This window comes from Aquarana catesbeiana, linkage group LG07 (genome assembly GCF_042186555.1).
Source record: "Aquarana catesbeiana isolate 2022-GZ linkage group LG07, ASM4218655v1, whole genome shotgun sequence".
NCBI lineage: Eukaryota > Metazoa > Chordata > Amphibia > Anura > Ranidae > Aquarana > Aquarana catesbeiana.
In genome coordinates this window covers 269,110,306-269,137,000 of record NC_133330.1, presented here as the reverse complement: position 1 = coordinate 269,137,000, position 26,695 = coordinate 269,110,306, and the positions used below count along the sequence as shown (strand labels likewise).

At 44.7% G+C, this 26,695-nt stretch overlaps 1 protein-coding gene across 3 annotated transcripts in view; it reads right to left on the bottom strand.

Annotated features, from left to right (window-relative positions):
- Nucleotides 1-21,404, bottom strand: part of CEP350 (centrosomal protein 350) — a 119,295-nt gene extending 97,891 nt beyond the window's left edge. For 2 of the 3 annotated variants that reach the window (XM_073593327.1, XM_073593330.1), the window contains exons 1-4: nt 21,242-21,401; nt 6,704-6,786; nt 6,340-6,383; nt 2,560-2,671 (exon numbers count right to left, since the gene is read on the bottom strand). In XM_073593327.1, the coding sequence (XP_073449428.1) occupies nt 2,560-2,671; nt 6,340-6,383; nt 6,704-6,782 (235 nt within the window). In that variant the 5' untranslated portion in view covers nt 6,783-6,786; nt 21,242-21,401. Of the gene's footprint in view, nt 1-2,559; nt 2,672-6,339; nt 6,384-6,703; nt 6,787-21,241 lie in introns of all 3 variants that reach the window. The other variant, XM_073593329.1, reaches the window with a different exon arrangement.
- Between the last annotated feature and the right edge of the window lie 5,291 nt (nt 21,405-26,695).

Here is a 26,695-nt window from a genome sequence, read left to right as displayed (position 1 = left end):
GAAGGGTAGTAGTGGGTGGGGAGCTTTTAACTTGTCTCTATGCTTGTGTTTCCTCCATCCTGGAGGATGACTTGGGAGATTCACCCTGTTTAATGGTTTCACCTAGGGTGAAAGTAAAAGAAAATCCCATATTTTGGGCTGTCACCAGAACAAAATAGAGGGAAAACCTTCCAATGGGAGCACTAGTTCTGGTGACAACCTTTGGTGGGATTTCCTCTCACTCTCTGTTGTGGCTATGGCATAGGAAGTGAAGGGAAATTTTCCCCAAATCAAAAACCGATGGCAAAGAGGAAAAAAAAAAAAAAACGACAGGTGTTATAACCCTTCCTTACTCTATCAAAGACTAAAAAGTTTGGCCTTTAGCTCTGCTTTAGGAAGCAAGGGTCTGCTATGTTATAGAAACATTTAGAAATGTAGTATATGTTATAAACACATCTAGAAATGATTATTGTGCCTAGGTAGGAACATGAAAATTTTACCTTTCCTCTTGAGATTTTCCTGAAAAAAAGCAATGCGCTTTAGTGTTTGTGCATCATAGTTGTATACAGCGAACAGCCATAATATTACGACCACTGACAGGTAAAATGAACAACAAGGATTATCTTGTTACATTGGCACCTGAAAGTGGGTGGGATATATTAAGCATCAAGTAAACCTGTTGTCCTTGAAGTTGATGTATTGAAAGCTAGAAAAAAATGGGCAAGTGTAATGCCGCATACACACGAACGGAATTTCCGACAGGAAATGTTCGATGTGAGCTTGTTGTCGGAAAGTCCGACTGTGTGTATGCTCCATCAAACATTTGCTGTCGGAATTTCCGCACACAAATGTTTGAGAGCAGGTTCTCAAATTTTCCAACAACAAAACTTGTTGTCGGAAACTCTGAGCGTGCACACAAGTCCGACGCACAAAATTCCACGCATGCTCAGAATCAAGTACGAGTAGCGCACTGGCTATTGAACTTTCTTTTTATAGTCCCATCGTACGTGTTGTACGTCACCACGTTCTTGACATTCGGAATTTCTGACATTTGTGTGACCGTGTGTATGCAAGACAAGTTTGAGCCAACATCCTTTGGAAAAAAATCCACGGTTTTGTTGTCGGAATGTCCGATCGTGTGTACGCGGCAATAGGATTTGAGACAAGGCCAAATTGTAATGGCTAGACAACTGGGTCAGAGCATTTCCAAAACTGCAGCTCTTGTGGGCTGTTCCCAGTCTGCAGTGGTCAGGGCCTGCCAAGAGTGGTCCAAGGCTCATGAGTAGCCAAGGGTCATTGATGCACATGGGGAGCTAAGGCTGACCTGTGTAGTCCGATTCAATAGAAGAGCTATTGTAGCTCAAATTGTTGAAAACATTCATGCTGGTTCAGATAGAAAGGTTTCAGAACACACAGCACATCGCAGTTTGTTGAGTATGGGGCTGTGTATCCGCAGACCAGTCAGGGTGCCCCTGCTGACCCATGTCCACAGCCAAAAGCACCTACATATGGCACAGAAGCATCAGAACTAGACCACAGAGCTAAGGATGGCCGAAGAAGAGATGGCACCAGGATGCACCATGGAAAGAAGGTAAGCCGGCAGAGGCAGTGATCGGCTACTGATGGCAGATAACACAGCATACCTTTAGAGATCTGGTGGAATCCATGCCTCAATGGGTCAGGGCTGTTTTGGTAACAAAAGGGGGACCTACTTAATATTAGATTGGTAGTCATAATGGTATGGCTGATCAGTGTATCTGCAGCATTAGTTTATCTAAAGTACTGCGCTTTTAGGAACTAGTCTCATGAGATTTGGCAATGCCACTACTGTAATGTTGTTTTCCTTGCCGTTGTGCAGTTTTCTATTCAATCAAAAACAAAAAGGTACTTGTTAAACATGATGTGATCTTTGAAAAGTACATCGACCGACACAGAGGATGTCCTAGTAAGTTTGATAAATTATGGCGCCCATGGTTGGACACACCGCTTCATTGCTGGTATGCAGTTTTCGGTTACTATTGTTGGCTCTTGGTGTAATGTCAGAACTGATAGATTGTTACTGAGGCAATTTGGCTTTGTTGCATGATGTAACTTAATGCTGTTTTTAGGAGTTGTACTTGCTCTGGAATGGTAATGTTTTATATACCTTAATCAATAAAACTTCACTGATTTACATGAAAAGCGCATTTTATGTTGGGTGCATTAATAAGTACAGGACATCTCCCCAGAGCCTTTTACAGTAAACCCATGCTGAGACAAACCAGCCTGTGAGGCTGCTACATCTGAGTATATTTCCCACAGAAAATAGTGCAAGAGGTGTCACAATGAGCCTTTGTAAATGTGCATAAGTTAAAAAGATTTCCTGTTTGGCAAATTAAACCACTTTGACATGGCCAAATGAATGTGGATGTTTGCCAATATCCATGGGAAGCGCATGCACTTGAAATGGCAAGACCTTGTTCTACAAATAAATTACTGCACACCATAGAAGTGGCATAATATTTTAACAAGAGTGCAATGTGAAGTACAAGAGGAAGTTTTAAAACCATACAGTCCATTGATAGTGGTGGCAAAACATACCCTTCCTACTTATTTTCCGAGTAGCACCGACCGGCTTCCTAGCATCCATGATGGGATCAAAAATGACACTGCTTGTGGGCGCCACATCCAGCTTGTTTTCAACGTGCCTCAGCTGAAATGGAACAGAAAAACACATTTCACAGAATAAGATAATTTACTGCAATTTATTTCTCAGTGTAATTGTCAGTCATCCTGCCACAGCTTGCTGTTCTGAAACCTAAATCTCCATAGTTAATAGCACCCTCATCTTCTCAACAGCTGTGGGCCTAAGAGCGTGAAAAGAAAGAACAGCGTTGTCACTGGTTCTAGTTCTACCAACCCCGAATAAACTGCAGGCTCTTCCACACAGACTCTGCAGTCCAGCCCAGAAGTCCGCTTTGAAAGTCTATTAAAGCTGGCTGCAATATATTTTACAAAGCTCACTGGTAAACGCTACATTCACATGGATACAACAGCCAAACGCCACTAATATGCACTTGAAAAAGTAGAAATATTTCCTGCAACACCCTATTCTTTGGGGATAATAACCACTTGAAGACCAGGTCTTTTTTTGACATGTGTTGCTTACAAATTAAAAATCAGTATTTCTTGCTGGAAAAGAACTCCCAAACATTATATTATATATATTACACATTTATATTACACACACACACATTATACACATACATATTTTAGCAGAGACCCTGGAGAGTAAAATGGCAGTCGTAGTCTTTCATAAGCAATTTTTTTGGAAAAAATACACTTTAATGAATTTAAAAAAAAAAAAAACTGTAAAGTAAGCCCAATTTTTTGTATTATGTGAACGTCGAGTAAATAGATACCTAACATGTCATGCTTTAAAAATTGTGACCATTCGTGGAATGGCGACAATCTACAGTACTTAAAAAAATTTCCATAGGTGACGTTTGCAATATTTTTAACAGATACCCGTTTAGAGTTACACAGCAGGTCTTGTGCTAGAATTATTGCACTCACTCTAATGACCGTGGCAATACCTCACATGTGTGGTTTGACCACCGTTTACATTTGCGGGCGTGACTTACGTATGCGTTCGCTTCTGCACGGAGAGATGGGGATGCTTTAATCTTTTTTTTTTGTTTTCTTATTCATTTTTTTTTTTTTAGTTACACTGTCCCATAAGGAAGGTACACAGTGATGGGTACTCTTTATGTAGGGATCTGGGGTCTATAAGACCCCCCAACCCCTTCTCTGCACTTGAAAGTATTCAAAACGCCAAGATCAGCGTTTTTTAATACTTTGGCTTGTTGAAAACTGGTGCCATTGGCTCCCGAGTAAAAAGTGATTGAGAGGTAAACGAGAAATCCTGGACAGCCGCACTCAAAAGTAATCTTCGATCTTTATTTAAGTATAATCATAAAAATACATGCCACAGCCTCACAAAGCAGGAAAGCTGACGCGTTTCACAATGTAGTCAGTGCTTAATGCATGAGCTATGATTAAGCACTGACTACAGTGTGAAACGCGTCAGCTTTCCTGCTTTGCGATGCTGTGGCATGTATTTTTATGATTATACTTAAATAAAGATCGAAGATTACTTTTGAGTGCGGCTGTCCAGGATTTCTCGTTTACCTCTCAATTACCAGCATTGCCTGCACCTGTTACTTTACTTCCAGCATGGAGAAAATGTTTGTTCCTCACAGACCTCTTTCAGAGTGGTGATATTTTTCTCTCTGAGGCTAGGTTCACACTGCTGCAAATTTTATTGCGAATTTGAGCCGCTGCGATCGCTCAAATTCGCAAGTCATTTTAATAACATTGTTTTCCATGAGTGCTGTTCACATCAATGCGTTGCGAATTTAACCTGTGTAAAAAAAGGGTCCTGTCCGAGTTTGATCCATGTGCAATGCGAATTCAGCTCCATAGATTGCAAAATTTGCAGTAGAATCGCAAGAACACACAAAGAATTCGCAATGCAAATTTGCAACGCAATCGGATCAAAATCGCGCTAAATTCGCACTACAGCAGTGTGAACCTAGCCTAAATGGGAAGTGGTGCCATGAAGTTGCTTCCGGGTTACCATATCCGAGATCCGATCAGAGCCAATTCCGACTTTGTTCTGGTCTCTGGCCCGGTGGAACAGGAGAGCTCAGGCAAGCGGCAGAAGGTAGCGGGGGGGGGGGGGGGGGGGTGTCCCCTCCAGCTGCTTGTACTAACAGCTGAACAGCTGCTTGGCCTTACAAGAGAGACGACCATCAGCTCTAAAAAAACAACGGTACCAGTGTGATGCAGGCAGTACAACCTTTTGAAGCCAATGATGTATTTGGCGGCAAGTGGTTAAACATCAAGCCCTTCCTTTTCCTGCGTAGTTTTCTGAGCAAGGAGAGCTGAGCAATTAATATGAAATGGAGTACAAAGCTGGTGCTTACCATTGTGTGCCTGATTGAGAGGATAAGACTGAGGCAGATAGAAAAGGGTGATGACAGCTGCTGCAGGTAATCAGTGGAACTGTTGAGAATGTCAGCACAGGCCCAAACTGCCTTTTTCCCCCCTTGTACCCAGGAAAATGGCTGCAAACACACACCCTGTGTGCAAACCCAGCTTATTTCAGGAAGAAAAGGGGAACTGTACCAGCTGCTAAACGTACTGCAGCTAGCTGCAACTAAACACAATGCAAGAGCGGAGAGAGCCGCTACAGACAGGCACAGCAATGGATCAAGCAAGGACTCAAATAAGAAGAAGAGGGGGTGATACTGTTACCTTAATGCAGTGAATGCATTAAGGTAGAAAATGTTTAGGCTTTAGAGCCACTTTAATAAGGCTGTAAATGTTTTACTAAGAAAAATGTGTATGAATATATATATATATATATATATATATATATATATATATATATATATATATATATATATATTTATTACACACACTCTAGAATGTCATAGCCTACTTTTATATTGGCACCCTGATCTAACATTCCTAAGCACAAATGGCCGATCTACAAAAATTAAAAGGATGCTGCCCAAGCAGCACATTTGTTACAGCTCTTATATGAGGCCCTGAATACTTAAGCAGCATCAATTATATGACAAATGCATTTATAACATCCTTGTGGGTATTAGTGCCCCACCACTGGGGTCAATGGGGGGGGGGGGGGGGAATAGTGCCCCATCATAGGGGTTAATGGAGGGGGGGAATAGTGCCCCACCACTGGGGTTAATGGGGGGGGAGGGGGGGATAGTGCTCCACCACTGGGGTCAATGGGGGGGAGGGGGGGATAGTGTCGCACCACTGGGGTCAATGGGGGGGATAGTGCCCCACCACTGGGGTCAATGGGGGGGAGGGGGGGAGGGAAAGTGCCCCACCACTGGGGTCAATGGGGGGGAGGGATAGTGCCCCACCACTAGGGTCAATGGGGGGGGGGGGGGGAGGGATAGTGCCCCACCACTGGGGTCAATGGGGGGGAAATAGTGGCCCCCACTGGGGTGGGGGGAGGGGGAATAGTACTGTACTATAAAAGTAAGTAGCACAGAGGGAGGAGAAGAAAATAAAGTCCAAATTGTTACATGTAGTCCTCTACTGCTGCTTACTAATGCTGCCAATAACATGGCATCTCTACTGTGTACATGAGCCTTACTGTAATATACATGGGGGCTGGGGAGTAAAGTTTTAAAGCCTTTTCCATCCTTCCTTTTCACCAGACTGATGTCTCAATAAACTAGTTGTAGAAGAATTATTGGTGTGTGTTAGACCTTAAAACTGCAATGTTTCTATTTTTATTTAAAAGAAGCTGAATCTCTTACAGATTGCTCAGGCAATACTCACAGCAGCTTTGGCATTAGAGATCGCCTTCCACGCTTTGCTGATCTCTGCAAAAAGAAAAGTAATATTACTCCAATACTGCCTATTAATATGGCATTCCACATACATGCAGCCCCTTTAAAATGCGTTTTGCTAGCCTTGTCCAGGACACGGTCATCTTTCTGCTTATAAACGGGATTGAAAACAACCCCAATCTGTCAGTCTCCAATGCAATCCACTTTCCTAGCAAAGAGTACAGTGCAAGCTTAGATAGTTTACGGTTACTTTTCCTGGCTGAGATCTTGACAGCGTGCTGCACACCTATAAGTAGAAACACAAAAACTGCATACGCAGGGACAAAACAGTCAGTATCAAGTATTTACTGTACCTTGAATAGTCTCCTGAGGCTGCAGATGTGTAGGATCCTTGCAAAATGTTCCCGTCCTCCATAAACTCTTCTCAGCCATTCATCTATAATTAAACAGAAGAAACCATGCAGAGAAATGACCAAAGTGCAGAAAGCGAGAGTGTTCAGCTTCGCACCCAGCTGCCCCTTAACACCCCCCCCAAATGCTCTGAGCAGGCCAAGCTGTCATAAGATCCATAGAGCTGGAAGCTTTCTCCAACAGCTGACAGGGACGAGGATCAAATGAAAGCTCCCAGATATTAATGAGGGACAGTGCCCAGCAAATGTGTTACACAAAGGCCTGTGGAGAGACCTTACGCCAACATCAAAAACTATAAACCCTGCATTATGCTTTATGGAGAGCTCTGGCCTTCTAGTGTTGACCGGTATAAGAACTGAAGAGAGGATATATTTATATAAAACAGCTGTTCAGTTTTGGCTGGACGGCAGCAGGTTGAGTAGTCTGCCAAGTTGTCATCTGCAGGTGTCTTTATATCACAGGATTTTCACTGAGCTCTTTCTAGCCTCCAATGTGACAATCAAGCTAGAATTGAAGAACTTAAAAAAAATAAAGTGCCCCCTTATATGTGGCTTAACAAGCCATAGATTATGCAATGTTCTTTCCTAGAACCACACATTGCAGAAAATAAAATCGCTCGATTCTCCCATTAACACAGTCACTGTTATCAGCAGGGTGGATTTGATTTAAAGCAAGTCAATTTAAATCATGATTTTAATCACAGTAAAAAGGCTTAATTTAAATCATAATTTTTAAAGAGCAACTGTCACTGTCCCGCAGTGGCTCCTCCTGACCCGCTGTTGACTCACTGACAGTCCCATTCACTTTAATGGGACGGTTGGTGATGCGACAGTGACACAACAATGTGAGGGACGTGGCGGCAGCTCTGGGGGGGGGGACAAAAAAAAAAAAAAAAAAAAATCAAACGCCCCTATGAGCAGCAGGAAAAAAAAAAAAAAAAAAAAAAAAAAAAAAAGTCCAGCGTGCATGAGGCCAAAATAGTAAATAAAAGAAATAAGTTCAGGAGGTGACAGCTTATGAGGGGTTAAAGTGGTTAAAGGCTTAAAAGAGAAGTATGTTTTTTTTTTTTCCCTGAATCATAACTTACCTAGGTGGATGCAACCTCTGCACTTAGAACAGAGCGATCGAACACCACCGATGGCTCGGTTCTCACAGCTCCCGAGCAGAAAGCTGCTGCCTGTCAGCAGCTCTCTGCTCTGTACCACCCCCCCATGCCTACACACACTCACCGGAGCGCTGAGCTGTGGAGGGACGGGGAGCAGCCATCTCAGGCTCTGAGTGGCTCACTGAGAGGCTGAGAAGGGTGTCAGTCCAGGCATCTGGTGGATCTAGACTTTATTGTTGGGATGACGCGGTGCCTGGACTGATTCCTGTGACGTCAGCAGAATTCAGACCACTCTCTGCTGAAAATGGGTCACAGGAGTGCAAAACGAATTGCAATCCTGTGACCCATAGGAGGAGCCTAGCCAAACAAGCCCAGGCTAGACTTCTCCTTTAAGGTTTTTACCTTCTTGCATTCTAAAAAAAAAAAAAAAAAAAAAAAAAAAAAAAAAAAAAAGAGAAGATAAAGCACCTTCTCTGTGCAACAGCCTCCCCAATACTTACTCGTTTCCATCGCAATCCAGCGATATGCACAACAGCTTCAGCTCTCCAGGAACTATCACTCCTCATTGGCTGAGGCAGCAGCGGGAGCCAAGGAGAAGAGAGAGGGGGGTGGATGAGCCATAGCTGTGTGTGTGAATGGACATGCAGAGCAACAGCTCGGGAGCGAAACTGTGCAGGTGCCCCTACCACAAGCTGCTTGCTCTGGGGGCACACGGCAGGAGGGAGGGGGACAGGAGCGCCAACGGGGGACCTGGGAAGAGGAGGATCTGGGCTGCTCTGTGCAAAACCACTGCACAGAGCAGGTGAGTATAATATGTTTGCTATTTTTTAAAATAAGCCTTTAATAGCATTTTAAGTCCTTTACCCTAACCCGTTATAAGCTAGCACCCTTTTAAAAGTGCTGCAATTCCTAGAGTTCTTCTCCAAGTCATGTTTATCTCTATTTTGGTACATGCCCACTTAAAGTCGAACTCAAATCAAAAAACAGTTTCCTACAGAATACAAAGGGTTAAAAATGTTCAGGTTGTAATGCAATGCCTGTGCCCATTGAGGATGTTTCCCTGCACTTCCAGTGCTGGAGATACAACTGGATGTGAGATAAATCTCTGCAAAAGGAGAGAAAATTCCATCTGACAATAGTCAATGGAACAGGTGTCCCCTGTGGAAAATATGCAGTGGTATGTTTTCCTATGCAACATATGTCTAAGGTCTGGTTCACACCTATGCAGTTTGCTTTTGATCCATTTCTGCAGTGTTTTTTGAGGTGCATTTTTGCACGCGTTTTGCTTTTTTTGGCTAAAATTGTTGTTGGACAGATAAAAAAAAAAATGCAAAACACGTCAAAAACACATCAAAAATATAGCAAAAAAATGCACTACATGCTTTTCAGCAGCGTCTCCACCAGGGGTCTCAAACTGGCGGCCCTCCAGCTGTTGCAAAACTACAAGTCCCATCATGCCTCTGCCTGTGAAAGTCATGCTTGTAACTGTCAGCCTTGCAATGCCTCATGGGACTTGTAGTTTCGCAACAGCTGGAGGGCCACCAGTTTGAGACCCCTGGTCTCCACTGAAGTCTATTGAACCAACAATGCACTGTTTTGCATTTAAAAAAAGCCCCTGACCCTTTTCCAAAAATGCAGCGGAAAAAAAAAGCATAGGTGTGAATGTGTCACATAGGAAACCCTGTTAAACGGAGTGTACTGCGTTTCTGCAAACAGCACCAAAAAAGAAAAAAAAAAATAGGTGTGAATCAAGCCTGAAAGCTGTAAACAGGCGAGAGCTTTTTTTAGCCAAAGAGCTGACACATGTTTTCTGGACAGATCAGGTAAAGGTCTCACATCTATGAAGCATTCACCAATAATGCCAGCTGAGGCATTACAGAGAAAAATTGCACTAGGACAGATTAGAATACCTTGAACACTCCCTATAGAATACCTTGAACACTCCCTATACCTTTTCCAGGCTAAGCTAGTGACCGTAATAGTCTGATGCACCTCCCTCCTACTTTGCAGAGCCAAACAATAGTGGCCAACCAAGCATCCATATTAGGAACACACTAGTAGACTCAGGTTCCTAAAGACAGTTGAATTTTGTGCCTGTATATCAGACTGCCCTCTAGTGTCTTAAAGAATATTTAAAGAGGAGTTCCACCCGAGGTCCAGTCACCCACTGCGCATGTGCGCGCGGCGCCGCGCGCCGTGATTGGCCACTCAGTCACCTGGGACCTGTAATGGGTCCCAGATGATTGACAGGAGGGAGGGAGCAGAGCTGAGCCCTTCCTGTGCCGAGGGGGAAGTGATGTCACCAGCCCAGGCACTGAAAGAGGCAGACTACGAGGGACCACCTAGCAACAGGCATTTAGAGGTAAGTAAAAAAAAAAAAAAATATCCAAATGTTTTTTTGTATTTTTTTTTAGGATTTTTCATGTATTTTTTTTGGTTGGAACCCCACTTTAAGGCTATTCCATAACCTTGCGTATGCAGCTGTCGAGCAGTCACATTTTCTTTCAACATTGTCTTTATAGTGATTGTAAAGGCTGAAGGATTTGTACCCTAAAATTCATTCTCTGCTTTAAAAAAGGAACCCCCCCCCTCCCTAAAAAAACAAAAACAAAAACACACACACTTCTATTGTCAGCCCACTCCCCCATTCCCACCATCTAAAGACTTGACGGAGCCAATCTCGATCCAGCGCTACTCTCCCTCCCTCCTCACTAGACTCACTGAGTGTAGCGGAAGTCACTAGCTCCTGTTGCTGTTGATCAAATCCAGTGACGAGGGATCACTGTGTGTGTGTGTGTGTGTGTGTCAATGGACAGCCAGAGCGCTGCTCAGGATCAAGCCTGCACGTGTGCTATCATAGGAAACAGCTTACTATGATGGCACACAGAGAAGAGGAAGAGCCCAGGAATGCCCTCAGGGGACCCCAGAAGAGGAGAATCCACTGTACAGAGCAAGTAAGTATGACATGTTAGTTATTTTAAAAAAGTAACTTTTCAATCACTTGAAAGAGAAAAAAAAACAATGTATGCAGTTAACGGCCAGACTAACAATACATAAATAAATAAAAAAAAAAAAAAAAAAAAAACACACACACACACACACAGGTCTATGGGAAGTCAGCAAAGCCCATCCTCCATGGACAGATCTAGCTTGGACTCAGCAGGGGGTGTGTTGGACCTCAGCATGTAGACCACTGCTTCCACACAGAAAGCAAGGGTCCTTCTCTGCTGCATGCTAGCAGGTGAAAGGTTTTTTGCTCAGGCTGTAGCTGCTTTCTAAAAAAAAAAAATATATAAAATAAAAATTACACTGCAAGACTTTTAAACTGAAGAGTCAACTGGGCTTTAACAATGCTAATATAACATCAGCAATTAAATACACGCTAGTGGACATAAAACACCTGTAATGAAAGACAAAGGGTGTAGCAGACGGGAGTTTTCAAAAGCTGAGCAGGCAGAAGAACTCACAATTACAGTACTTTCATATAATAATTAATAGGAGGGCTGGCCATGAAAAAGAAATAGATGGCTACTGAGTGGAATTGTCCTTCATTAGGGAAGAGTAAAGGGAGTCATGCTTCTAAATAAACTATGATACGTTTTTATTGTTTAGATCTTCATTATAAAGGATGCGGATGTTCCAAGTTTGCCATCTGCTAATCCAGATTTCTGTTTCAATAAAAACAAATATATCTGCCACTCTACTACGCACACCAGTGCGGCACACGCTTCTTCAGGGGTTCCAGGTAACATACAGGGCCAAACTTTGTGGATACTAGACAATTTGCCTTTTAGTAGCACCTTAGGCCTCATGCACACTGGGCGTTATAAAAAAAAGCCAGTAAAGTTAGCTGTAGAAAGCTGTAGAGTGAGTTTTTCAGCGTCTAGCTTTTTTTTTTTCTTAGCAAAACTATACTCCCATAAAAGCTTATGGCTCAAAAATGCAGAATAGCTGTGTTTTTAAGCTGTTTTCAAAATTAGAGCATTTTTACAGCTGAAAAACTCACCCACTAGTTCTGGGGTTTTTTTTCCAGGCAGAAAACGCCCCTGACAAAAACTGCTGATAACAGCCTGTGTGTGCATGGACACATAGAATATCATGCTGGGGAGTTTATTGGCTGCGGGAGAAAAAAACGTCTGAAGCCAAAAACAGCCGCCGTAAAAACGTCCAATGTGCATGAGGCCTTTAAAGTTATCGTAATAATCGGACACTCACTTGTCGTATGTTCCAGCGATGTGGGCGAATGAAGCCTGCTCCCCCCCGCGTTAGCATTCTGACTGTGGGTGCCAAGCTGTGGCTTCACAGCAGGGAGCAAGCCAGGCAATCTTCTGGGACCTGTGACCAGAAGATTGTACAAAGGGAGGGGGGAGAGGTGAATTTCCTTCAGGCGCTGTGGAAGCCCTGAGAGGAAGTGGGAGCCGAGTGCCTCTAAATAGAGGGTATCCACTATCCCCCCCGCCACTCCAAAAAAAAATTGACACGCCAAATGTGGCATGTCAGGGGGGTCACCTTCACTTAAATCGCGGAAGCTCCATTTCTGGGTGGAACTCTGCTTTAGTATGATCACGCCAAGAAAGACATTTCACTGATCCAGAGGAAGCATACAGACTGCAGGTCAGTAAATTCAAGTATCAAGCCAAGAGAGACAGCACAACATCCAGGTGACAAGGTCTATTCAATTAGAAGAGCTAAGCCTACTTGTTCTCCAAGGACAGGTATCTATTTGTATTTTCAGTCACAACTAACTTAAATTGCAGTCATTTTGTATCAGTCTAAGGCTGGCCATACATTATACAATTTACTTGTACAACTTTCCTTAGATTTACCAAAACCATATAATAGGAGGTCAAACCTAAACACTTTCCACCGAAGCGGAGGCTTGAATCTCCCCACCACATGGAAAACACAGCTAGGACCCCTGCACAAAAGTTCTCTGTTATTATTTAAAGCATCCTGTAAGTCTCTTAGAAGCTCTTAATAGCAGTCTTCTGCAATACAAGTGGAAATGATATTTACCTGTCCTGAGATCCGGGTCTCCCACCTTTTCTCCATTCCAAACTCTGCCAATCTCTTCAGCTTTAAACACTTTCGGGAGTGTCAGGTTCTTGTGTGTCCCCTTGCCATACACTAGGGTTCTATCCTGTGCTGTGTGTCCCCTACTGATACAGTGGTTGGAGAATGGAAGAACAGCACACGGCTGGAAACACAGGCAGCTAAACCTACAGCCCTGAAGTAGAGGGAATGTAAGAAAAATGGGCTGGGCCACCAGCGAAGGGAGTATAATACCTCTTCTATTATAGGAGACTGCTATTAGGATTGCTCTCAAGTGACTGACACTTTAGAATATGAAACCTCCTTTAATAATTATACAGGTAAAATGGGGCCATTTATGGAATAACAAAATAAAATAAAAAAAAAAAATCTTCATTTGGTATAAAGGCATTTTATTTATTTTATTCACTGGCTTCTAAATGGTCTTTAAAACAGACCATAAAGTGGAACTTTACACATAATAACTTTATAAAAAATAATGTTCTTTAGCAAGAAACATACATTCTACATTAATTATGTTACCAAAATTAGTGTGTGCTGTAAAGCCTCCAGCATTGCTCCCGTTTCCTCTTGCTGGAGGCTGCCATTTAGCTGAAGCCCAGAGCCCCTGAACAGCAGTAAATCATAAAGCAGATCTAAAACCACCAATTTAACTGTTTCAAAAAAACAAAGAGTCACATTTGCTTCTGTCCTCAACCAAACTGTCAAACCATCAAATGGTTTGACAGTTGTACAGACTGTAAAGGATAGGATAGGTTTAATTTTGCTTTAAGGCCATCAGCAGATCGGCCTCTACAAACTCAGCACTGCCTAAAAACACTTAAAAATAGAGATCAACTAAGCATGTGCAGAGCAGGGTGAGATTACATTACTGGGCTTTAAACAGTATAGGCACTTACTTTGAGGCTCGGTCACACCTAATGCCGATGCGGCTCCCAGCAGCGGTCCTGTGCGTCCTGGTTCACCATTTCAGGTCCGATTTCAGCCTGAATTTTGTGCTGAATTATGACCTGAAAACGGACCAAAAGACGCACAGGGATCCTGTGGAAATTTGTACCGGAGCTGCATCGGAGATATGTGAACCGGCTCCATAGAGAGTCGGTCACAATCTCCTGCTATTGCGAATTGGTTGAACCCGGCCTTAAGCTTTTACATAGCTATACCTGCAAAATGGGCCAGCCTGAAGTCATCCAGCAGGACTTAATTTTGCGAATAAAGTTACACTTTAACCCTCCTCACCCACTTTCCATCATTTTACTTCCATACCCCTCCTTTAACACAATAGCACATATAATTGTTTTTAAAACTCCCCCCGCTTCCAGAATTCTCACTGAGGTGAGACTGACATGTGCCAGCTACCCGTAGCTTCCTGGGATACTCACATCATGCATATCAGTAGGCCTTGGGGGTAATCTACAGTGCATGCACCATGGCGCATCATCAGTGGGTCAGTTGTCGCTTCCTGTTTCTTATAGCGGGGCCCCCTGGCAGTCAGCTCTGAGATGCCATAACAGAGGAAGATGGCTATGCAGGACCAAGAAGGTAGTAGTGAAATTGCAGGTTACTGCAGAGCAACACTGGATTCACAAGGTGTATGAGTATGTTTATCAAGGATGACCAAGTGAAAAAGGCAAGTTTTTTTTGTTTTTAAATAAAAAGAGGCAAGTGAAGATCCTCTAATATCTAAATAAATACATAAATAAAGATAGATAGTACAGCTGCACAATTCTGGCTAAAAAATGAGAATCACAATTTTTTTGCTTAGAATAAAGATCACAATTATCTTACGAGTCTCGCGACATAACATCATCTTTCACAAAAAAAAAAAATTGAGCTAACTTTACTGTTACTTTTTTTTTTTTTAATTCATTGAAGTGCATATTTTCCACCCAAAAAATTGCATTTGAAAAGACCGCTGCGCAAATACAGTGTGACATAAAATATTGCAACAACCGCCATTTTATTCTCTAGGGTCTCTGATAAAAATATATATATGTTTGGGGGTTCTAGCAAACAATGCTGATTTTAACTTGTAAGCAACAAGTGTCAGAAAAAGTCTTTAAGTGGTTAAAGTGTTATTAAACTCAGTAATATGAAAATAGTTTATCCGCCCCCCCCACAGTGCCCACAGCTTATAAATCATCTTTTTACATTAAAATACTGCAACTATATACCTTTTTGATGATCTGTATACCACGGTTACATGATAAACTGCAGAGTTTCTCCAGTGCTGAGAGTTCAGGTAGGAGAAGATTTCCACTGAAGCCTGAATACACACCCACATGCGATGTCAATATCATGTGACCTGGCTAGCTCTGATCAACAAGTAAATGTTGTCTACAGCATAAAAAGACACAACTGAGCATGTGTAGGTCGGCTACTCTGCCTGTGTTAGCTGGCCTTCCCCAGATAGACAGTGCAGGAGGGAAGGATCTATGCATACAGGATAAAACTGCCTTTTTACACAATGCAGAGGATTAACCCCTTAAGTTCCACAGTGAGTATAACAAGCATGCTATGCTGTATATACAGACTGATTTAATTGTTGTGGGTTTAGTAACACTTTAAACTGACCTCATTTACAGACCGAAGCTTATCCCTTTGATCTAAAGAACCAAATGATACAATGTTTCTCTTTATCGCCACCTAAGATGTTGTGATAAACTTGGCAGGCTGCCTGTTTTTTTTTTTTTTTTTTTTTGTCAGTAGATGAAAGGCTCTGCAATGAATTGATGAAATGCTGTTTTAGGATCGTGAAGGGGTAGAATCGCAATCTCGATTCTTGAACAATTAATCATGCAGCTCTAATAGATAGAGATATATGTTTTTATTCTATAAAGCTTGGTACTCTCTACAATTAGAACTTGAGATATACACATTTTAACATGAAGAAAAAAATTAAGAAATTATAAGTGATATAATAAAGCAGATGCACTAAATTTAAAAAAAAATCTCAGCAGACAGGCTGGAGGAACTGACTCGTGATTGTGCCCCTTGTGATCTATCAGTTTTCAATCTACCAGATTTAAGCAAGCAATTTAAAATGAAACACTAAGGAAAAAGAAAAACAAACAAACACCTTAATCCAGTTCTATATTCACAAACAATACAGATTAGTAAATGGGGATACAATGTAACAATTCTAGAGAACACTGGAAGGAATTAGCAGATAAACAGGAGTGCTGTAGTAGACCCCTTTCACACTGGGGCAGGGGTAAAACGCTGTTATTTTTAGCGGCGCTTTACCGTCGTATTTGCGGAGATATTCGGCCGCTAGCGGGGCGCCTTTACCCCCCCCCCGCTAGTGGCCGAGAAAGTGTTAAAACCATCACAAAGCGCTGCTGCGGCAGCGCTATACCAGCGGTAGAGCCATGCTGCCCCACTGATTTCATTGGGCATGAGCGATGAAGGAGCAGTGTATACACCGATCCAAAGATGCTGCTAGCAGGACTTTTTTTTACCGTCCTGCCAGAGCACCGCTCCAGTGTGAAAGCCCTCGGGACTTTCACACTGGAGACACAGCAGCGGCTCTTTCAGGGTGCTTTGCAGGTGCTATTTTTAGCGCTGTAGCTCCTGCAAACAGCCCCAGTGTGTAAGGGGTCTTAGTAAAAGTTACATGCAGTTTCCAATTCCCTCCAGCGTTCAATAGAATAGCTACATTGTATCTCCTCTTACTAAGTTGTATTTTATTTCTTTGATCCTCAGCTCTACCCAGTGACCATAATGCAGTATTTTGCCAATTCACTTTATGTTCTTTTGGAATGAGCCTAGCCTTACTACTGCCAATAATGTTTCAAATACACTTGACCAGAAGAGAAAATAACCTAAGAGCATTAAATTTTGCCTCTTTCTTACAAGAGCTGGTTAGTTCACAAAGAACAAATGTACATGCCTTTTTACTGGACAAAAAGCTGTATGATTTTTTTTTCTTTTTTTTTTTAAAGAACACCACAATGTACAAAGAAATCCAAAACGTTACAGCCGTCACTGGATGGGAGGGCTAGGAGAAATCTTGTAAGGGGACATCTGTTCCAAGGTAGAGAAAAGGGGGAAAAAAAAAAAAAACGAAAGAGAAAAAAAAAAAAAAAAAAAGCCTGGTGGGGGGTCTAACCATGCCCCAATCTAACAAAAAAAAAGTTTTGGATGTGGACACAGCTGATAATGGGGCATTTTTTTAAACTTATCTTTTCCAAAAGTATTCAGTCAAATGATACCGCAGGATCCTCTTCACCAGGGATGGGGTCCCCCAATGATGCAGAGAATACAGGTGATGACACCAGTACCACTCTATACTGGTGGTTCCCAATCTCAGTCCTCAAGTACCCACAACAGTTCATGTTTTCCTTCACCTTGCACATGGGCTTTAAATGAATGTATTGGTATTTATGACAGCTAATATATCTAAAGTCTCATCCGAACGGCAGCCAGTAAAACCAGCCCGGAACCCCCCCATCAACTAACTACCCCGTAGAAGAAAGATTCTTTATTAGACACTTCTCAGGCTGCTGCAATCATGTGATCTCCCATGTCATCCAGCACCAGCTACAGGGGTGAGACAGAAAGCACTTCAACATTGGCTGGAATTCCTGAGTGCTGGCGCCACCCATAGGCTTACTAAGGGCCATCTGTTACCAGAGCTTCCTTCTCTCCCCTGAAGCCGATGCTAGATGAGAGAAGAGCCAATCATGTGGCTGGGCCGGAGCAGCCTGAGAATAGGTAAGTATGCAGATCTTTCTTCTACAGATTCGTTGTTATAGGTGTTTTGGTGGGGGTGGGAGCAGCTTTAAGATTAGATTAGTTTTATCCAAGAATTAAGTTGCGATTTTACCACCACCTGACTGCTCATCTAAAGAGGGGCATGCGTGTACACTCAGGCTGTACACATGCCACGGCAAACATTTACCCACAAGCAGCTTTCTGTGGTCTGTACCGCTGCAGAACAATACCCATTTAAGGGTATGGAGCTGTTCCGAAACCGCCCTGTGGTTCTGCGTTTTAGCTTTTGTTCACATTGAATGTGGCTTTGAAATCTTGCGACTTCATCTGAAATCGCACAATTTCAAAGCCACCTCAGTGCGACTTTGAGGACACCTGTGTGGCTTCATGCACAGATGTCTATGCAAGTTTCAAAAACGAAATCACCAAAAGTAGTGCAGGAAGTACTTTTTCGAATTGATGCGGCACCGCAAAGTCTGTGTCACACCGCTTTGAACAGTGCCATTGCCAACAACAGGGTGCAACTCATCATGCCTGACCTGTCAAATCGCTTCAATGTAAATGAGGGCTTAAGATTTAGGCAGGCAGAGAGGGGTAATATATCAACTTCTCACTGCCTGTCTAATGCATTCTAAAAATCAATTCACCACAGGTAGGTTGCTCCATGCCAGGAGAAGCTGTAAGGGAAATTCTCAAAGCATGGCCTGTTGGAGGTACTGAAGGACTGAGGTTTGGACCTACTGCTCCCCACCATTACACTGTATACGCAGTAGGGGTGTTGAAAACAATCGGAGCATTGCAATGCAGCCTTGAATGATTCTGTATCGATGCAGAGAATGGCTGCATCGTGATTGTGTGAATGACATCATCCCGGCGCACCCTGCCTCTCCTGGGAGAGCTCTACCTTGCCTCTCCTTATGTGGTTGTAAAGCTAATTTGTTTACTTAATGGAATCCCCTTTGTTCCATTAATCACTTGCCTATTGGGCACTTAAACACCCCTCCTGCCCAGGCCAATTTTCAGCGATGTCACACTTTTGAATGACAATTACGTGGTCATGCAACACTGTACCCATGCTGGGTTTTTTTTTATTTTTTGCTAAAACGAAAAAAAAAAAAGACAGATAATTTTGAAAAAAAAAAAAAAAAAAGTTTCATAGTTTGGTATAAAATTTTGAAAACAGGTAATTTTTCTCCTTCATTGATGTGCGCTGATGCGGCTGCACTGATGGGCATTGATAGGTGGCACTGGTGGGCACAGACAAGGCAGCAGCGGCTCTCTGTGTGTCCCTCTGACAGAAGCCGGTAATCGGCTTTTTTTTCCCCCTCACGCTATTAACGTGAGGGGAAAAAAAAAAAAAAAAAAACCTGATTACCGATCTTCTGTTTACATCTGTCATTGGCTGACAGCTGATCATATGGTAATGGGCCGGGATCAGCCCCTTACTTCGATCTGTGATTAGCCGAGTCTCATAGACTCTGTGAAAACAGAGCGCGCCGCGTGCACCCCGCAGGGACGCGCATGTTTGGGAGAATGTCTATTGATGGCCTCCCGGCAATTAAGACCTGTGCTATAGCCGTCGTTAGGTATGGCCCAGTGTATGTGCTTTATAAAAAATATGTAGCTATATACCTTATTTCAGAGCACCGCTCACGTGACCGCCTGCCACTGTCTTCCCCGATCTGACAACCACAGGAGGAGGGGCTGAGAATCCCCTGCTGAAGTCAGCCGGGAGGAAAGTGGTGGGCGGGGATGTGAGCGTCACTCTGAAATAAGGTATACAGCTACATATTTTTTAAAGCACATACACTGGGGGAACATAACCTATTGGAACAACATGGTGTAGTATTTGTTTCCTCACTGTACACACGACAAGGCCAGGAGTCCTAGTGATCCCAGCATGCACATACATACAGGCTGTGAGGAGACCACATCAGCCTGAACATTGGCATGCTTTGACCATGTCCTACACATTTGATATGTTCACATGCTTCTGTCATTTACCTATGAAGAAAATATTTTGTAATAAACCCCTTCTTGCCCAGCCCTGATGTTCCTTTAACTGGGTTTTTACACCCCAGGGATGGGAAGGACTGCTTGATCATGTAGTCGCTGTGATTGGCTGTCACAATGGTCACAAGATCAGGAGCATGTCGCACTGAGTCCCGACCATTACTAGAGACTGTCTATAACCACTAAGAGTGTGCTCTCAGGCACAGATGTCCTCAGCATGGACACATGTGTGCTGTGGATTAGAACTCCTGTCAGTTTTAATAAATTAAATATAAATGTGATATCGCTGCTAAAAGTCTTCTATGGAGATGCACAGTTTTTATTGTTGTCTGCTCCCATCTTGGGTGGTAAACGAGTGGTAGAAATAAAGGGAGTCTTCAAATGGGGACACTCCTACTGGTGACTACTAAGGATTTCCCTCACTTTGGAGTTATTCCCTTTAACTTTCTGTTTTGGTTGTGTGACAGGAAATGAAAATCTCTCCAATGGGACACAGATGGCAAACAAAAACCACACAGGGGTTATAACCCTTGAAAACATTTGCCTTCAAAGCGTATGAGTTCATTAAAAAAAAAAAAAAAGTTTTGTTAAGAGGTGGAAAGGACTATAGCATGGTCAATATTGTATTGCTGTTTGTGTCCCTTCCCCATATTTGTTCTGGTGACTAGTTACAAAAAGTGATAGTAGGCACCCATAGATTGTCACCAAGCATGAGCTCCGGCGTGTTCGCACACTCCATGTGCCAAGCCCGCCAGGAAGTCGGCACGGCGCTGCGCTAATCACAGGCAGTGAGACATTTCCCGATCTCTGCAGCCGCACATCGGGAAAATGTCTCGCTGTCTGTGATTAGCGCAGCGCCATGCCGACTTCCTGGCGGGCTTGGCACGCGGAGTGTGAGAACACGCCAGAGCTCATCCTTAATTGTCCCAAGAACAGGAGGTGAGGGGAAATCTTCCAGTGATGACTGACTTATTGGGAATTTACCCTCAAATTTTTGGATGAAAACCACAGGCAGTAATTGTGATGCATTGTGGAATCAAATCGTTGATAGGATAATCGTAATCAAATTATGAGAGCAGTGAAAAGGCGCACCTCTGATAGGAAGGGACACCCTGCACTCACAGTAAGTCCTCAGCCTGACAACTGGAAGGACTGAGGACATCTTGTGGTGAGACGAGCACACTGCACAGACAGCACCTGATATGAAGGGACTATTGAGCTGGGGATATCTATATATCTATATAATATATATAGCACTACAGGGGGTTAAATATATAAACACCGGGATTCGGCCTTTACTGAACACTCCAAAGCAGCTGAATGTCTGGCCAGCGCTAGATCCGGGCCAAAGACCCCAAATGGTCCATGAAGCCCCAGGAGTTCCCCGGCTGCTCATCCCCTGAGCTTCCTAGTAAGGCATGCTGGGATTTCTAGTCCCTCTATAGGCATTGTACACACACACAGACTAGAGACAGACCCCTCCATAGAGGCCTGAGTACAGCACCGCTCTCAGCTCCCCCCGGGGCGGACAAGCGCACACTACAGGTCCCGAGTGACCCAACCACCACCAGTACATTACAGGAATACCACTGACCTCATACCCCGCTCCACAAGCGTCCCAGACCCTCTTCTATCCTCTGTTCTGCCAGATACAAGACTACTTCCGCTTCCGGGGCGGGGCGGTACGCTGCGTCCCATTGGTTGACAGGGAAGGGAAGCTGGCATAGCACAGCAACAGACGTTCGAACAGCGCCAGTCGGGGCGGGAGGCAGAGAGCGAGAAGGAAATCTCGCGAGATAACCTCCCCTCCTCCATTTGCGTTCCATTGCCGCTATGTTATGGCTCTGTCACTCAGACCACTTCCCACTGCATGCTGATTGGCTGGGCGGATCGTACCCTACTGCGATTGTGAAGGAGATCGCCGTGTTCTATTCTACTATATGATCCCCTGTGAGGAGGAATCCATCCACTACGTGCACAACACACTTACTTCACTTACATTCTTCTGTATACATTATAATAATGTATTATGATCATAGGTGTGCACAGCCTATTGCATTAGGGCGTGTTCCTCAAAGCTCAAACACATATGTGTATATAATCTGATGTCAGTAGGGCAGTGGATGGTGTCAGGAAGTTTTTTTCTTTTATAATTTTGTACATTTTTTTTCTTTTTTTCTTTTCTAGGAGCCATGTTAGGGGGCTTTGGTGAAATATCAGGTGTTTAAAGCAGATTTTTTTGGGGGGAGGAGCCAGAAACAAATGTGTCCACAGGCAAAGGTGGACGTGGTGGTCAGTCCTCAGGCAGGGCATCATTTCCTCTGTTCAGGGCTGTGTTTTGGCCTAGGCCTAGGGCAGCACTTAACGGGGGCGGCAAAAAAAGCCGCCCACCCCACATAAGAGAAAGCCCCCCCCCCACCCGTTTTCCCGGTTCCCGACTCTCTCGGCTGCCTCCCGCACACATGCAGCCCACGACGGCCGGCTTGCTGTAGCGGCGCTGTGTATGGGCTTGCTTGGCAGAGGGTGGGGGCGTGTAACTCACGCCCTCCCACCATCTGCCAAGCACGCCTATACACAGCAGCGCCGCTACAGCAAGGGAAGACGGGTGGGGTGGGTTTCTCATGCAGGGCGCGGCGTGTGACTCACGCCCCCATAAGCGGCTGGTGAGTGGCGGAGGTGGAGCCTTATGCTCCGCCTACCCTCCTCCGCACTGCTTTCCTTGAATCTTCTCGGCACCGGGGCGGGGTCTGGCTGTGATGTCAGGACTAGGAGGAGAGAGAGAGGAGCACAAGAGAAACCCCCAGGACAGCAGGTAAAATTATTGAATAAATTATATCAGTGTTATGGGCACGGTGGCAACATTTGATGGGCACAGTGTTGGTATTTGATGAGCACAGTGGTGGCATTTGATGGCACAATGGCATTATTTGATGGGCACAGTGGCTACAATTGATGGGCACAGTGGCTGCGTTTGATGGCACAGTGGCTACAATTGATGGGCACAGTTCGCAGCATTTGATGGGCACAGTGGCTGCGTTTGAGGGCACAGTGGCTGCGTTTGAGGGCACAGTGGCTTCAATTGATGGGCACAGTGGCTTCAATTGATGGGCACAGTGGCTGCGTTTGATGGGGCACAGTGGCTGCGTTTGATGGCACAGTGGCTGCGTTTGATGGCACAGTGGCTACAATTGATGGGCACAGTGGCAGCATTTGATGGGCACGGTGGCTGCAATTGATGGGCACAGTGACTGCGTTTGATGGCACAGTGGCTATAATTGATGGGCACAGTGGCAGCATTTGATGGGCAAGGTGGCTCCAATTGATGGGCACGGTGGCTGCGTTTGAGGGCACAGTGGCTACAATTGATGGGCACAGTGGCTGCGTTTGATAGGGCACAGTGGCTGCATTTGATAGGGCACAGTGGCTGCATTTGATAGGGCACAGTGGCTACAATTGATGGGCACAGTGGCTGCATTTGATGGGGCACAGTGAGGCTGCAATTGATGTCTTTTTTTCTGAATGTTTTAGTTTGTTTGTGCTCCACCCATAAATTTTGAGCACCAGTCGCCACTGGCATGTGCAAAGTGCTCCATGCATGCTAAAATCAATGCAAACCCATTAAACAGTCCACATTTAGTGAAAGTGCACTAATATGCAGATCGTGATATTGCAATAAAGTGCTCCATCAATGTTCTGAAATCAATGCAAACTCATTAAAGAGGATTTCCGCCCCCACCTCCCACCCCCCCTTCCCATGAAAACATTAAAACTCAGCAGCTACAAATACTGTAGCTTCTGACTTTTAATATTAGGACACATACCTGCCCAGGGATCCCGCAGTGTTGACACCTCAGCCGATTTTCGGATTGGCTCTCAGGTTTTGCCACCATCATTCATGGTAAGGGAGACCGGCCACTTCCCTACTGCACATGTGCGAAGCGCAATGCACTTTCTGAATGGCCCAGTGGAGGAAGGAGGAGGGGGGCCAAACTTCAGAGGGGGCAGCTCAGTCTCCCGGAAGTGGGGAAGGGTACCTGTCAAAATCAGGTACCCGTTCCCCCCTCCCCCCTTGATAGGTGCCAAATGAGGCTAAAGAGGAAGGGGTGTGGTTTACAGATGATAGAGTGGGTCTTAAACAGGAAGAGGTGTGGCCTCAGCAGGCAAGGGTGGGTCGTATTTAAATTAGGGGGGTACATGAGGTTAGTCAGGCAAAGGGCAGCACAAAATCTGAATACACCACTGCCTCTGTTTAGTGAGTTTGCCCGTGCTATACAGCCACAGCATGCAGAGGAGGTGGTGGACTGGCTTACTAAACCTTCCTCATCCTCCTCATCCTCTGTCACACAAGCAGTGACAGCAGTTGCCAGAGTGGATAAACCTGCCTCCTTGTCCACATCTATTCCTTCCATAGTCCCAACATCAGCCATTGAGGAGTTAGCTGAGTTATTTGACCACAACGTCAACCACCTGCTCCTTCATGATGCCCATTACTGGATTCAGATTTTGGTTATGAGGTTGAGGATGACAGGAACATAAGCCTAGAGAGAGGCAGGAACACTGGTAGACAAATTGGCATTCATGTTCCCCCAGCTGCAGAGTATTGCCAAGTTGTCTGCAGTGGTAATGATGATGGAGGAGATGGAGATGATGATGATGATGATGATGAGGTCACTGATGCGACTTGGGTGCCAGATAGAGCAGAGGAGGAAACTGAAGGTGAGGCGGCACAACCCCAAGGAGGCCGACATCAAGAAAGAGTAGAGAGCAGCCACCCTATTCCATCAAATTCAGCAGCTGTTATCTCCTGGCCCACTCCACAAAGCTCAGCTGTCTGGGCCTTTTTCAGCACATCTGCAGCAGATCGCACTGTTGCTATATGCAAACTGTGTCTCAGGCACATCAAACATGGAAAAAACACCAACCATTTGGGTACCACATGCTGAACAAGGCATTTAATGTCCAAACACTCAGCTGTTGGCAAGAGTACCTAAAAGCCACACAAAAGGGGCACAAATCTGTCCCTCCTCCTTACCCACTTCAGTCTGCCCCTGCTATACTGAGTCATTACCTCTCAGCAGCATCCAATGACAGGGGTGATGGTATAGCACAGGGTGTCCCAGGTCCTAGCAGCACATCTGCCAGCAGCACACCACCAGCTGTAGACTGTAGCTGGCAAATGTCTCTGCCCCATCTGCTGCAGCGAACAAAAAAAAAAAAAAAAAAAAAATACAGTCCCTGCCACCCACATGCCCAGCTTCTAAATGCAAGCTTGTCAAAGCTGTTGGCTCTCCAACTTCTGCCTTTCAGCCTGGTAGATTCTGCCCCCTTCTGTGAATTTGCACAATGTGCTGTACCACAATGGCAGGTTCCCAGTCACTACTACTTTTCACGTAAGGCCTTTCCATCTTTCTACCATCACGTGAAAGGGAATGTTCTGGCATCGGTGGGCAAGGCAATCAGACGTAAAATCCACCTTACTGCTGACACATGGTCCAGCAAGCATAGGCAGGGACGATATAGTTAGTTCACAGCACACTGGGTAATGCTGCTTGCAACTCAAAAGGATGCAGGACAGGGCTTGGTGCTGCAGCTTGTTATGCCCCCGCGTCTCCATACAGCTGGTGGTGATGATGCCAGACCTGTGAGATCTACCCCCTCCTCCTCCTCTGCCACTCCCATGCCCTCCTCTGCAGAGTTGTCCTATGAACATCACGTACCCCCTAAGCATTCAAAGGGCTATTCCATGAGTCAGGCTAAAAGGTGCCATGCAGTGCTTCAGCTGGTTTGTTTAGGGGACAGGAACCACACCGGAGCAGAGATTATTGCAACTCTGCAAGAACAGGCCCAGAGGTGGTCTACACCACGCCAGCTGGAGCCAGGAATGGTGGTGTGCGATAATGGCTCAAACCTCCTGTCCGCCCTTAGACAGGGAAAATTGACACATGTGCCAGGCATGGCACATGTCCTCATTTAGTGGTGCAGAGTTTCCTAAATCCTTAGATGCAGACAAGCAAAGAAAGTGTTTCCACCGCTCAGGCTGACACTGACCCAGGGGTAAGTAGAAGTTTCAGAGCAGAAGAGCTCCAGGTGCTGGCTGAATGCTAGGCAAAGCAGGCTTGAATGGAGGAGAAGATTTGGATGCCGCACACTGGATGTAGTCAAAAGACTTCACTTTATTGAAAAAATGGGATCATCAAAACAACAAGACTGTCATGCAGAAAGTACAGGTAAGCTGACGCGTTTCGCACTCAGGACTGAGTGCTTACTCATAGCTGTAGCTATGAGTAAGCACTCAGTCCTGAGTGCGAAACGCGTCAGCTTACCTGTACTTTCTGCATGACAGTCTTGTTGTTTTGATGATTCCATTTTTTCAATAAAGTGAAGTCTTTTGACTACATCCAGTGTGCGGCATCCAAATCTTCTCCTCCATTCAAGCCAGAGTTTCCTAAATACGTACCCAGGGTTGCAAGATGTGCTAAAGCTGGCCTGAAGAGTCTGTAGCCATTTCAGGCGGTCTTACACAGCCAGTGCTGGGTTGGCTGAAATTCAGCGGGAATTCCACATGCCCGAAAACTGCCTGATTTGTGACATGCCCACCAGGTGAAACTCGACTTTGGCAATGCTGCAGCATACATGCAGCAGAGGGCCATCAACGAGTACCTGTGCGAATATGGCACAACAACAGGCTCAGGCCACCTCAGCTTTTTTTCCCCACTCCAATGGCTGAACATTAAGGATGCATGCACTGTATTGTCACCATTTGAGGAGGCCACAAGGATGGTGAGCCGTGACAGTGCATGCATCAGTGACACAATCCCCGTTGTGTTCCTGCTGGAGCAGACTCTGTATGGCATTATGGACAGATCACTGGAGGCAGAGCAGCAGGAGAAAGAGGAAGACTTCCTTTCCTCTCAGGGCCAACTTTATCCAGACACCATCATTCCTATGTCACAGAACACACAGGATTAGAGAGGGGAGGAGGATGAGGATGAGGATTCTGGCATTTTCATAGGCTTCGAAGAAGAGGAAAACATGCGTCAATCTGTAA